This window comes from Ictalurus furcatus, chromosome 27 (genome assembly GCF_023375685.1).
Source record: "Ictalurus furcatus strain D&B chromosome 27, Billie_1.0, whole genome shotgun sequence".
Lineage (NCBI taxonomy): Eukaryota > Metazoa > Chordata > Actinopteri > Siluriformes > Ictaluridae > Ictalurus > Ictalurus furcatus.
In genome coordinates this window covers 115225-130463 of record NC_071281.1, presented here as the reverse complement: position 1 = coordinate 130463, position 15239 = coordinate 115225, and the positions used below count along the sequence as shown (strand labels likewise).

Sequence of the window (15239 nt, the reverse complement as noted above, 5' to 3'; positions counted from 1 at the left end):
CACATGATCGCTTATTATGCTGTTTAACTGATGATTCAGCACAATTACTGACTGATGATGAAGCAAGAAGTAGACTGATGAAACAAGAGTAACTATTTTTCTGTTATTGATTACAGCATATGACTGTGAATACTACAATAAAGGTAGGCATATAATTGACTAACTCTGCATTTGGAAACCATTACACAATTTTTCATGGGGGTCATGGGGGTGTTGATGTGGGTGGATGTTTTGGTGGGCAAACAGTCAGCTGGGTGTTTTTTGTGTGGTTAGGTGGGTGGGTAGGTGAGTGTGTGTGTATGGGTGGTTAGTGTTTGTACCTGCATACTAAATATCTTTGTACAGTTCTAGGTAAAGGTCCGTATAGGTTGCTGACCTATATAGAGAAGAATTTGCTATTGGCAGCCAATCGGACAAGTGGATTGGTGTTCCTGAAGAGGGGAGTGTCCAGCACTGATGGTGTTGTGACTCTGTTCATGATGACTCCAGGACTCAGTAAAACCCGACCACACGGTAACACATACATACACCTGGGTGACAAATGTAAGGAAACAATTATGGCTCTGTTATGCTGTGGGGGACATTTATTTAATTTGACAATATTAATAGCCTGTACATTAGCACGCACTTTTCTCTTTTATTAAAAAACACAAAGCTCATCATCACTGTTGCTGTTAAGAAGCATCAGGCTAAATAAGCATAAGGCATGTTGTGAATGCAGAAAAAAGTTTGTGATTATTTCACACTTTTATACCTTTTTTAGTGGCATCATGTGAAAAAGCCTGTACTATCACCTAGCTAGCGTGATGTAGAAATTATAATAATCTAAATCATTAAATACTGTAGTGGTCTAAACTATATCTTAAACCTAGGGGTAATTTAGAGGAAAAACACTGAGGTTTTGTACGTGAGGAATCTGGTATGTAGCAGAAGGGGTGGGTCAGAAAAACAATAAGGACTGAATCTTTCTAAACATTTCAAGAGTCAGTGAATAAAAGCATCAAGTTACTTTTCTGAAAAAGAATTTAACATAATGGAGCTTTTTAATGGGTGAAATGCTCTATCTAGAACCCCAAATGGTTCTTCATTTTATAAGGTGTAAGGTAACCTCTAAAAAGCTTTTATGTGGAACCCTAGAACAAATGTTTTTTATTTAAAAAAAGATTTCAAGTAGACATTTGTTTCCAAGCTAGAACTATTACCCAAATAAACAACTATTAAGGAAACGTTTTACTAAAAGTTGACGTTATGTGTGACTCGATCCATTATTTTCAGTCATTTTGGCTCAGGACTACATGTTTAGCTTATATGTATTCATTTTTAATTAACTGTCATTAACTCGGTGTCTGAGCAGAGGTGTGATATGGTTTGTGATTTGAAGTTGATAGCAAGTTACCAAGCTTTGCCTGGGTGTCTAAAGCATATACATTTTTCATTTTTAGTAAATAAACAGTATAAATAAAGTTACATATTGCATTGAATCTGTGTAACATACAGCATCTTACCTTTCATTGCTTGCTTTTCAGCAATGTTTAAACTGATTGGAAGTTTTTGTGCTTTAGATTCATCACTAGTATCATTTGAAGCAGCAGACAGGCCAAATTATTTCCTCCTCGCAGAGCGCAGTGGCCACGTAAGACTGCGCAAGTGGGAGGACAGCAGGGAATTTTGTGATGCAGCAACATTTATACTGCATAGGGACACATGGATCACTGGATTTGATTCACTAGAGTCACTTATGTGGCCTGGATTCTTTCTACAGTACATGTTGTATAAACTGCAACTTCTGAAATACAATCACTCAGCTCGCTATCGTAGAGCCACTCTCTTCAAACTTGCTGGTGAGTCAGTATCATTTAAACAGATTTTCATGCATGCACAGACATTCATGCTTATGCTAAATATTGTTTCTGACAGGCAGCACTACAGACTACTCAATGAGTCCTCAGTGCCAGTGGAGGTATGAATCCTGCACAAGGCCATGTTTTAGGACATGTAGTGATCCGGCAGCTCTAAGTTGTGTCACCATCCTAAAGTAAGAACAAGCAAAACCATGTGCTTGCACCTTTCTACGCTTTAAAGTTACCTTGTGAGCATGGTGTTATTCTTTGATTTATTAACTCTGCAGAGTTGAGGGATGTCTGCCCCAGTGTCCAGCTCATATGGTCATGGATGAGATGACTCAAAGATGTGTCTATCTGGAGGACTGTAAGATATAATGTCTTTAGTGCTGTTTTATTGCTAGCTCCATTACTGAAAATGTTCCAAATGCCAGCTGTGATTTGCCTGTTATTGGTGGTGTAATTAAAAAGTTTTCCTCTCTTCTCATGAGATGACTCTATAATCCTTATTCTTTCAAACCTATTTCTTCTATTTATATGGCCCAAGTTGCTTTTCTTCCAAAGTAGTGAAACACACACATATACCTAGAATTACTCAAAACTTGTCATCATTTAAATCTATTTCAGTGCATAGAAAAATTGCTTTACTTCCCAGTGCTTCTGTATTGTAAATCTCAATGCATTGCTCATTCAACTTTCATGCTTGCCATGTCATTCTTTTTCATGTGATGGGTGTTGTGTTTGTATTCAGGTATTAAGCCTCCAGTTACACTGCCAGAATTCAATTTAACACCTACTGCTGTCACCTCTTCAACTCTGGCCACAGCAACTGTCTCCACCATCGCAGCAACAGAGGCACTCAGTACTACAATCAGTCATACAAAATCTTCCCCTCCAAAACTTAGCAGTACAGCTTTCACAACCTTTACTACACACAGTTCAACCCTATTGTCTATACCTAACACTACCGCTACCATACCAGTGGCAGATGAATCAATGAAGACATCTTCATACCCACCTAAGTCATTGTTTTCTACTCCTAGAACCATTACAGTGCCCACCACTAATGTTTTTACTTCTAATATCACAAGGACAATGACTACAACTGTAAGAGCAACAGTAACACCAACACTATCCATTAGTACAAATTCCTCTGTAACCTCCAGCATGGACATGTCCCCCACCTCAGCCAAATTACTCAGTAGGATAAGTACTCTCCCCTCTATACTAGCATTCACTACTGAGGGCACTACTGAGTCCACATCAGAAACCCTCAGAGTACCTCCCGGTACTACCAGCACTGAACCTGCAACATTTTCAAAAACTTCCACAGTTAGAACTACAACAACTCCTGAAATTTATACAACCAGTACAGAGACCTTTACTGCTGAAACCTTTACATTAACTAAATCACTTGCATTAGACTTGAGTACATTTGCCACCTCAGCATATCCTAGTGTACCTGCCCCATTACAGACTCTCACTGTAATGCCACCTACAATCACTCCAAGATATTCCACAGAGCTTACTACAGCAGTCAGTGCCTTCAGCACACTAAAAACATCTACAGTGAGTCAGAGAGAACCTTCAGTGGCACACACCAAAGAGAACACTATGCCAACTTCTTTGTTTGTGGTGAAAACATCAACACCACATCTCCCTGTCAAACCTAGAGAGACAACCCAAACATCATCTGTAGCTTCATATCCTATGTCAAAGCAACCTGTGACCACCAAAACAATAGCAGACATCAACCCCACAACCCAAATCACAACAGTGCCTTCCACAGTCTCTAGAGCTGAGGCAGTGGAAACCACAGCAACTACAACCTTTCAGCCAATATCTATGCTCTATACCACTCATGCATCATGGCCTCCTGGTGTCCCACCTATTGAAGAGACACACACAACCACACACTGGCGAATGAGCCAGACCACCACCACAGGGACACCATCCACTGATTCTATTCCACCAACTCTGCCTGAAAGCACAACTAAAGCTGCAGTACCCACTCTAATGACAAGCCTTCAAGTGCCATCTCTAACCACACGCACTACAGTTCTTCCTTCAGCCATAGCACATGTGATATCATTATTACCACCTTCACACATTTTGCCCACTCACATGACAACCCCCATAACGTCTCCACTGGTGAGCATTGGTACTCTAGCTAAACCTACCACAACTAGTTCCACAGAGTCACATTTAGGTCCCCTTTCTTACTCATCCTCAACCACAGCTCATCTCTCAAAATTCAACACATTCAAGACGCATTCAAGACAGCCTTCTACTTCAACTTCCACAGCTGAAATCAAGATAAAAACAACAGTTCAACCTTATATGCCTGCAGTTACAATGGTTACTTCTGCAGTGTTACCTCAAACACAGGTGACCGGTTCAGCTGCTACATCCAGAACAGCTAAGCCTCGCCCATCAACCACGGAGACTCCCAAAATAGAAACAACTCATTTCCTTCCTCACACTGACAAATTTGAACTTTCTACTAATACACGATCCACTTCCAGTCCCCAAATGACTTCATCCACAGAGAAAGTGGCAACAATAGTAACTCCCAACATTATCTCAGCTGTTGCTCCAACTATGCACAAAACATCCAGGATCACCATGACAACACACATTCCTCCTCCAATAGTCACTGAAAAGCCAACAAAAATTACAACCACAGAGAAAATGTTAGCTACCACAGCAAAGCCTGTTTCTCAAACTATCTCAAGTCCATTTACATTTTCAACCATTCCTAGTACAAAGACACCACTTCAGAAGACTGAAAACAGAACTGCAATGGACACCACTGCAACATCAGTCAGCACAAGCACATCAACCACTGCTTCCAGGGCACCAGATTATACAACTACAGCCTCAGAAAGAACAATTTTTCTCACACTGTCCCCATCAGATTGGCAACTGGTGGATGAGATGTCATCAGCAACACACATAACAGAACGGCTAACATCACCAGACATGTCCCAAACTTCCAGCCCTGCAGTACTCATCACAGCCACAACTCCCTATATAACAAAGACAAAGCACTGGATAACCCCAACAGAGGAGTTTCTTACTTTAACTCCTACTTCAGCAAAGGATGTTAGTCCCAGCAAAGTCTGCACTGTGAGTAAAACAAGCCCTTTAGTAATCCCACAAATTGCATACCATTAGTGCAATTCATACACCAATTAATTTATTCTCAAACTTGAATGATGGTGTCAATTACAATGAAATTTAAACATAAATCCCTATAATTAAAGTATTTGTAAGATATTTTTTTTGTTTTACAGTATATTCCTTTAACTCATTAACTATATTGGGCTTTTTGGTGTGTTGTCATTTCACATGTATCTTATGTAGGAACCATACTCTGTGGTGGTAGATGAGTGCACTAAGCTCATTTGTGTGAATGGCCAACTGGTCTTGTTCAATAAGTCCCAGATCTGCCCCTATGACTCCAGCCCTCCAAACTGTGGTCTACTTGGCTTTGCTGTGCTGATCAATGGAGACAAATGCTGCCCAAAATGGGACTGTCCATGTGAGTCATACACACCTACAAACATCAGTACAAGTGTACATATACAATTATTTCATGTTGTAGGCTATTTTGAAGTGTACATTTTTGGGTTAATGTATGTGTGTAGGTCGTTGTTCAGTGTTTCCAGACATAAATGTTGTTACATTTGATGGGAACAGCATAGCCCTTTACAAAGCAGCCGCATACGTGGTGACACAACTCATGAATGAGACCGTCACCATCCTGGTGCAGGAGTGCCACAGCTCAGACAGCACAGTGAGATATACACTGTTTCCCCCAAACATATTTTTGTCGTTTTAATTTTAATCATCTTGATACGCCACAGTTATAATGAAAATTAAAACTTAATAAAAAGCTTCACTTTGCTATTGTATTTTCTTCTGTAAAGCAATAGCAATAACAATAATCCCTATTTGTAACTATTCAGTTCTTGTTTCCAATGACTAGTGTTGGGTCCGAGTCCACGTCCTTAACCAGTCGAGTCCGAGTCCAACACGCGGCCGAGTTCGACTCAAGTCCGAGTCTTTAATGGCCGAGTCGAGTCCGGTCTAGTCCACAAAGTAATTAAACTGAAAAAAATTTGAAATTACAATTGCAAACTCAACACTGAGCTGTTAAATTAATATTTTAATATTTCTCAAACCAATGGCAACATAAATGTAAAAAAAAAAAATACCACTATTACACCTTGACATTGCCATTTAATATTTTTATTTCATGTCATCAGTACCTCAACTAGTTTCCTAACAAAAAATGGTTTCAAAGAAAAAAAATGATAGAGGTATATGTAGAACTTTTATTATATTACAAGTGTATGAAAATTCAAATTAACCAGTTTTGTTATTGTATCACACTATACCGTGTCCTCCAGTTGGAGGTGACATTTCAGTTATTTGATGCCTCTCCCCCACAGTTATATAGACCGAGAGAGTACAGAGTAGAGTTACATTTAGCAGCAGCTCATTATAACAATCTTCATGCTTTATTACTTTTAATCTGTGTATGAATCTCAACAAACTCATTTCTGAACACATCTCTGTTCTTGTAATTTTTTTCATTTTAATTCCTAGAATGAAAAAAAAAAATCCCTATCAGCAGGGTTTATGATGTTTACTTACTACATTAAGAAGTACATTTCACATTTTACATGAAATTCAAGACTGGAATCATAAAATGCTAATGTTTAGGGGTGGGCGATACGACTACAATCTTATTTCACGTTAACAGTTTGTTTCCTTTCAAAGGGAACTCCACGTTGCATTTAGCATAACGCTATGGGAGTGTCTAAACTTGTGTAAAATCATGCCTCTATTTATAGGCCTGCCGTGATCAGGTGGTGTGGAAATTATGCGCATCGCGTGATATAAATATGGCAGCTGTGAACTGCGCTATCAGCCTTTATTATATTTATTATCTGCACGTCGGTTGTTTGTGTAAAGAAACAAAAAGACGCTTCATTTCCTCTCTATCTTTTCTCAAAATCTCTGGACTTTTCTATCCCTTTAAAAAACAGAGAAGAAAAAAAGGAATGAGCGAGAGAGAAAAATATGAGTGAGAGAATTCAGGAAGTGTGTTACGGCTTGCTCCCGTTTCATGCGTAATCCAGATGTTTTCTGGCTGATGTCTTGAGGTGTTGTTTTAGTATTTCTAGATAATTTTCCTTTCTTATGTGGCATCCATATGGCACAGTGGTGTCTCTGACCTGTTTGGTGAATTACCATGTTTCTCTTTGGTTAGGTTTTCATTTCAGGCATCATACAAATAGACAAAAATGTAAAAATATTTAGCAACATAAAATGAGAGATTGCACAAAGTTCTCTTTTTTGTTTGTTTGTAATGTAATTTTACAGTTAACAATAGGTTTTAAGTACAAGCACACCTGCCAACATAATCAATGCAAATAGTAATGAAAATTTTATAACACTCGACACTTATTGTGCGTATGTAGGAAAATGCAAGGGCAAAGTGAAGCTTGAATTTTCTTTTTTCTGATAGTATTTTCATTTTAATTATGACCATGTAAAACATTATTGGTTCTTATACTCTGTTTGCTCTACAGCTTGTCTGGAACTTTACCCACTTGTGCCTGGCAGCTCTAAACATTACTCATGACTCCAACCAGGTGCTCATTCATCGCTTGCAGAGGCAGGTGAGTGATGGTTTGTTGGCTGGCTCACAAGTATCCATTTACTATTTAAATACTGAAATAAAGACCCAAGACAAACATAAGTGAAGAATATTCTCTGTTTTGTGACCATTAGCATTCAGTGAGCATTAAAATTTAAAACACCCCATGATAAAACTACTTGAGTAAAAACTTTAAACAATGCTTGGCTGATATTTTTTCCTTTCATTGTTATTTTGTAGGTTTAACATGCTTTATCAAAAAGCTTTCTTACAAACTACAGAAGTCCAGTCTCTAAAATACTCCACTGGCAGACTGTCTTTTTTCTGATTGTCTTTTGCACTGCATGTGCTGTTGTTACTAGTTTACTAACTGAACTTAAACAGATCAAAATAAAATGCTCCCAACCAACATAGTAATATATATTATACTATACTATACTATATTATACTATAAATTATGCTTGTGCTGAAATGCAAAATAACCTTGTGTGTCACTAGAACAAAAGTTAAACCTATGGAAGTATATTCACTCAAAAATAGAAACACACATACATTTACATTTGAATTTGTATTATGTGATATGCCTACCTGATTCAGTTGCCTACATTTAATCTATGTTTCTTTTTTTTTTCTTTCATATTTCTAGATGTTTGTATACTGAATATAATTGATTCGATAATGTGTCTCTTACCATGATCAAGATAAAGCACTTACTGAAGATGTACAGTATGAACGAATAAATGAATCTGTCTCTTGTTTTCATAGGTATATGTCAACTCTAGGTATGCAAAGCCACGTTTAAAAAAGTATGGTTTTGAGATTTTAGATACAGGTATCATGTATCTGATTTGGACTCCTGCTGGCCTGAAGATCCAATGGTTCCACAGCACAGGCATGATGGTGATTGAAACAGAGACTTATGCCAACAAGGTCTCCACCATGGGGTTGTGTGGTATGCAGCTAAATCATTACAAAAATATGAATGATTAGATTGTAATAAATTTCCATGTTACTTTTGAAATACAGTCCCCTCTGAAAGTATTGGAACAGCAAGACCAATTCTATTGTTTTCACTATAAACTGAAGACATTTGGCTTTGAGAGCAGAAGATCGATATGAGATGAACAATCCGAATTTCAGCTTTCATTCCATCATATTTACATCTAGATGTGTTAAAGAACTTAGAACACGGCACCTGTTGTTTGAACCCACCCATTTTTTTCAAGTGAAAAATATTGGAGCCATTGCACAAGTATTGGACATAGCCAATACAACAATTTGGAATTTCTTGAAAGAGAAAGAAACCACTGGTTTACTAACAACCAGACACAGAACAGGTCTGCCAAGGAAAACAACAGAAGTTGATAACAAACATTGTGAGAGCTGTGAAGAAAACCCCAAAAACAACAGTTAGTGACATTACCAGTAACCTTCGTAGGGCAGGGGTGAAGGTACCACAGTCCAACATTCCACAATCCAAGAGCAGAAAAATAGAGGCCATACAACAAGACGCAAACCACTCATGAGCAGTAAGAATCAGAAGGCCAGATTGGAATTAGCAAATAAATACTGAGATGAGCCACAAAAGTTCTGGAGTCAAGATTAACCGCTACCAAAGTGATGGAAAGGCCAAATTGTGGAGAAAGAAAGGATCTGCTCATTATCCAAAACATAGAAGCTCACCAGTCAAGCATAGTAGAGGTAGTGTCATGGCTTGGGCGTTCATTGCTGATTCTGGAATGGGCTCACACTACTCTTTATTGATATAACTCATGATGGTAGCCGCAGAATGAATTCAGAAGTATACAGAAACAATCCAATCTAATTCCATCCAATCGAATTTGGAGGAACTTCATTATGCATCAAGACCCAAAAAGCACAAAAAAGTGGAAGGTTTTAGACTGGCCAAGTCAATCACCAGACCTTAATGCAATTGAGCATGCATTTTACCTCCTGAAGAGGAGACTGAAGGGAGACACCTTCCAAAACAAACAACTGAAAGAAGCTACAGTACAAGACTGGAAAAGCAACACAATTGAAAAATGCAACAGTTTGGTGATGTCACTGGGTCACCGGCTTGATGCAATTATTGCAAGCAAGGAATATGTAACCAAATATGTTATTTATTTTAATTTACTTGAAGACTATCTGTTCCTATACTTTTGCCTACCTAAAAATTGGGTGGTTGGCCACCAAAGGTGCCATGTTTAATGTTTAACACATCTAGATTCCTGATAAATAGCAGGAAGTAAAAGCTGAAATTCTGATCTATAGTCTTGTATTCACCTTTTGATATCAAACCAAAAACAATAGAATTGGCCTTGCTGTTCCAATACTTTCAGAGAGGACTGTATATATTGTAGTATGGTGGCACAGAAGTTTGCTGCAGAGTTTTTGTGTATGTTCGCCTTGTGTCCATGTGGGTTTCCTCCGATTTCTCTGGTTTTCTCCCACTGTCAAAAACATGCCAGTAGGCAGATTTGTTAATCTAAATTTCCCCTAGATGTGAATGAGTGTGTGTGTGTGTGTGTGTGTGTGTGTGTGTGTGTGTGTGTGTGTGTGTGTGACAGAAAATGAGTCTCTCTCTCTCTCTTCCTCCCTCTCCCTCTCTCTCTCTCTCTTCACATAGGTTGCTGTGATGGCAACTCACTAAATGATCTGCTCTTACCTAACGGTACTGTAGTAGCTGATGATGAAGATCCAGCTGTATTCATTGATAGCTGGCAGATTCCCAACACCACAAGTTATGTTAGCCAAAGCAGAAGAAGGGAGGTTAACTGCTCTACTAGCGACTGCTCTGACTGTCTCAACATGCTCAACAACTTCACTTTCACTGTTTGTCATTCTTATGTATGTAGCATGCACACCTTAAAGCTTTATAACCTTAATAACAATTGTAAGTGAACTTTCATGTTTTAATATGCCTACATGTGTGTGTTAGGTTCCGCCAGCTACATTTTGTGAAATATGGGTACGAGATGCAGAGTATGTGAATAACCCTTGCATGGCTCTTGCTGCATATGTTGCTTCCTGCCACAAATTCAACGTCTGTATCAAGTGGAGAAGCCCAGACTATTGCCGTATGTTTAAACACTCCAACACAATTCAAGTTAGAAAGACCAAATTTCCCTAAGCAACCCTCCATTTTATCCAGGCTTGGGACTGGCACTGAGAGTGCACTAGCTTGTGCAACCCCAGTGGCTGGGTTTGGTGCCCAGCAAGGGGATTAAGAGTCTTAACAGTCAAATATACGCACAGAACTGATTTATGCAGCTGTACTTTTGTATTTATAAATTCTGTGAATTCTCTTGTGTGTTCTTTGTAGCATTTGTGTGTCCTGGGACACTGCAATACCAGGCATGTCTGCCTGCTTGCACAGCTCCTTCATGTCCTAATAAGGAGTTTGAATATGACACTGTACAGTGTTCAGGCATGTCCGAGGGATGCATGTGTCCAGAGGGGACCTTACTTCATAGACCATACTCTGCACTCTGCATCTCACCTGTCAAGTGTGGTACGCTTTTTCTACCCTTTCTCCCCTCTATTTCTCTTCACGCTGTAAAAAATGGTTTGATAGGTCAATACCAAAAAGTCACATAATTATGTCAATATTGCAATATTATTGATTTAATTTACCTTTATATTTATTTGTGTAACAAACAAATAACGATTTAAAACAAAGTACACAGTAAAGCAATAAAAATGTGTTTAAAATTATTTTCTAAATAGATTTGTTTGAAAGATGCACCACTTTTCACTGAAAATAATCTTGTCAGGTGCATTCCATGCAAATACACACACACACACACACACACACACACACCAAACATGTGAACCAAACATAAACAACCCAATCCCTTTATTTAGGCTAACATTAACAATGACAAAAAAGAATCACTTCTTAATAACGCTTCTGGAAAAACATGCTCACTAACTAATTAAAAAAGGCTAAGTCATTTTTAACATTATAACAATATCTAATGATTTAGATTCATCTACATGATGTTAGATGGAGTTATTGAGTAATTTAAAAACAATGATTTAAAATCAGGATCTTTACTATATTTATTTTTGATAAATGTAACTAATTTTAAAGAAACAATATCTGCATTTAACGTATTGATGCAAATATATGGTCCCCTCTGAAACTATTGGAACTGCAAGGACAATTAATTTGTTTTGCTGTATAAACTAAATTTGAGATCAAAAAATGAATAGGAGAAGAGTTTAGAATTTCAGCTTTTATTTCTGTGTGAAACAACATAGCTCATAGCCCAGTTTGTATCAGACAACCCAATTTGTAGGCGAACAAAAATATTGGAACATGTGACTGACAAGTGTTTCTTGTTACCCAGGTATGTCCTATTAGATTGATTGTTTAAACAGTAAATAGCTCTGAATGTGTATTGTCTACCTTCAGTTTCACCCATAAAGAATGCATTTGTTGTTAAAAAGGATAAGCAGGGAGTAGGATGCGAAGTTGGAAGCTCCTGCTGTTTTCGATTAAAATTGTAATTAATTGCACTTTTTGGTCATACAATAGACTTTGACTTAGTCTACTCCGTTTTTTTGTTTGCACGTTTAACTTTGAAATATCTTAAAATGTCTGGAAAAAACATGAAAGCTCGTAGTACTATTCAGACACAATTGAGGCCTAGTGTACGCACCACCACCACAGCAACGAGTGAATCGCCTTCTTCCCCTGGAGCCACCTTGCCACGTGTTGACACCGACATCGCTGCCCTCAGACTTGAGTTGCTGGCTTCGCTGAGGAAAGACATTGCCGATATTTTTTAAAAGAACTCTAGGAGACTCTCTGGGATGCTCTGTCTATCTGAATTTCCTGCAGACAATACTAAATTGAATGCATTTCTTAAAAACCTTTGTAACTGTTATTGATTCTAATACTGCCAAGCAACTCCCCACTCTCTCTTCAAGAAATTTTAAATTCAATTAAAACTATGCAGTGTAACAAAGCCCCTGGACCGGACGGGTTTACAATTGAATTTTTTAAAGCATTTATTGGGAAATTAGCACCATTGCTTTTATCTGTGTTCAACGAATGCTTGGAATGTGGGTCTTTGCCTCTGACTCTGTCACAAGCCACTATACAGTGCATCCGGAAAGTATTCACAGCGCTTCACTTTTCCCACATTTTGTTATGTTACAGCCTTATTCCAAAATGTATTAAATTCATTTTCCTCAAAATTCTACAAACAATACCCCATAATGACAACATGAAAGAAGTTTGTTTGAAATCTGTGCAAATTTATTAAAATAAAATAAATTTTAAAAAGCACATGTACATAAGTATTCACAGCCTTTGCCATGACACTCAAAATTGAGTTCAGGTGCATCCTGTTTTCACTGATCATCCTTGAGATGTTTCTACAACTCGATTGGAGTCCACCTGTGGTAAATTCAGTTGATTGGACATGATTTGGAAAGGCGCACACCTGTCTATATAAGGTCCCACAGTTAACAATGCATGTCAGAGCACAAACCAAGCCACAAAGTCCAAGGAATTGTCTGGAGACCTCCGAGACAGGATTGTCTCAAGGCACAGATCTGGGTAAGGGTACAGAAACATTTCTGCAGCATTGAAGGTCCCCATGAGCACAGTGGCCTCCATCATCCGTAAATGGAAGAAGTCTGGAACCACCAGGACTCTTCCTAGAGCTGGCCGCCCGGCCAAACTGAGCGATCAGGGGAGAAGGGCCTTAGTCAGGGAGGTGACCAAAAACCCGATGGTCACTCCAGCGTGTCTCTGTGTAGAGAGGAGAACCTTCCAGAAGAACAACCATCTCTGCAGAACTCCATCAATCAGGCCTGAATGGTAGAGTGGCCAGATGGAAGCCACTCCTCAGTGAAAGGCACATGACAGCCTGCCTGGAGTTTGCCAAAAGGCACCTGAAGGACTCTCAGACCAAAGATTGAACAAAGATTGAACTCTTTGGCCTGAATAGCAAGCATCATGTCTGGAGGAACCCAGGCACCTGTCATCACCAGGCCAATACCATCCCTACAGTGAAGCATGGTGTTGGCAGCATCATGCTGTGGGGATGTTTTTCAGCAGCAGGAACTGGGAGACTAATCAGGATTGAGGGAAAGATGAATGCAGCAATGTACAGAGACATCCTTAATGAAAACCTGCTCCAGAGCGCTCTGGACCTCAGACTGGGGCGAAGGTTCATCTTCCAACAGGACAATGACTCTAAGCACACAGCCAAGCTAACAAATGAGTGGCTACAGGACAACTCTGTGAATGTCCTTGAGTGGCCCAGACAGAGCCCAGACTTGAACCCGATTGAGCATCTCTGGAGATATCTGAAAATGGCTGTGCACCGACGCTCCCCATCCAACCTGATGGAGCTTGAGAGGTCCTGCAAAGAAGAATGGGAGAAACTGCCCAAAAATAGGTGTGCCAAGCTTGTAGCATCATTCTCAAAAAGACTTGAGGCTGTATTTGGTGCCAAAGGTGCTTCAACAAAGTATTGAGCAAAGGCTGTGAATACTTACGTAAATGTGCTTTTTTTGTTTTTTATTTTTAATAAATTTGCAAAGATTTCAAACAAACTTCTTTCATGTCGTCATTATGGGGTATTGTTTGTAGAATTTTGAGGAAAATAATGAATTTAATCCATTTTGGAATTAGGTTGTAACATAACAAAATATGGAAAAAGTGAAGCGCTGTGAATACTTTCCGGATGCACTGTAGCGCTCCTTCTTAAGGAGGGTAAGGATCCAACCTCCTGTGGTTCTTATAGACCGCTGTCTCTGCCTAATGCAGATGTAAAGGTGTTGGCAAAAGTAATTGCATCTCATTTAGAGAACGTGCTCCCTTATTATATCTGAAGAGCAGAACGGTTTTATAAAGGGACGCCAATTGTCTTTCAATACCCGTACACTCTAATATAATTTATTCAAAGGATTCGGCTGAGCTTCCTGAGATTGTCATTTCTTTAGATGCTGAAAAGCATGTGACAGGGTTGAGTGGGAGTATTTGTTTCCAGTTTTGAGGAAATTCAGATTCGGGGATAAATTTATTTCTTGGATTCGCCTCCTTTACTTATCCCCTAAAGTCAGGGTTCATAAGAACGATATTTATTCAGATTATTTTGCTCTCGGACGTGGGTGTCGCCAAGGCTGTCCTTTATCCCCTCTGCTTTTTGCTGTCGCTATCGAGCCTCTGTCTATCGTATTAAGATCATAGTCCGATACGGTGTTGAATACAAATTGTTGCTATATGCTGATGATTTGTTATTGTATGTAACCGATCCTATTGCCTCTCTGCCTGCTGTCTTAGGTGTTATGGAAACCTTCAGTGTTGTCTCTGGTTATAAATTAAATTTGCACAAAAGCAGCTGTTTTCCCGTCAATACTGCAGCATTTTCTCTCCAACAGGCAGATCTACCTTTTCCATTCAGTCATTCAGGGTTTAAATACCTAGGTATCAACATGACACGTTCTTTATCTAATCTTGTATCAGCTAATTTCACTCCCCTTATCTCAAAGGTTAAAGCCAACATTCAAAGTTGGGGTAAACTCCCCCCTTTCTCTAATTGGCAGGATCAATGTTGTTAAAATGAATATATTACCAAAGTTTCTTTTCTTATTTCAGCAAATTCCTATTTTTCTGCCAAAACCATTCTTCGATTCATTGGATAAAATAATTTGTTCTTTTATTTCGGGTGGGAAGCCACCAAGGGTTCGTAAATCTTTATTGC

The 15239-nt window shown here is 38.9% G+C and overlaps 1 protein-coding gene across 1 annotated transcript in view; it reads left to right on the top strand.

The window, feature by feature from the left end:
* The window catches only part of otog (otogelin), a 121473-nt gene that overhangs the window by 81658 nt on the left and 24576 nt on the right, over positions 1–15239 (top strand). Inside the window, exons 29-42 of the mRNA XM_053617138.1 lie at positions 117–143; positions 346–513; positions 1563–1841; positions 1918–2035; positions 2129–2208; positions 2593–3042; positions 4390–4970; positions 5208–5385; positions 5492–5640; positions 7445–7534; positions 8278–8464; positions 10142–10362; positions 10454–10592; positions 10838–11026. Of these exons, the coding sequence (XP_053473113.1) occupies positions 117–143; positions 346–513; positions 1563–1841; positions 1918–2035; positions 2129–2208; positions 2593–3042; positions 4390–4970; positions 5208–5385; positions 5492–5640; positions 7445–7534; positions 8278–8464; positions 10142–10362; positions 10454–10592; positions 10838–11026 (2856 nt within the window). The remainder of the gene's footprint in view (positions 1–116; positions 144–345; positions 514–1562; positions 1842–1917; positions 2036–2128; positions 2209–2592; positions 3043–4389; positions 4971–5207; positions 5386–5491; positions 5641–7444; positions 7535–8277; positions 8465–10141; positions 10363–10453; positions 10593–10837; positions 11027–15239) is intronic.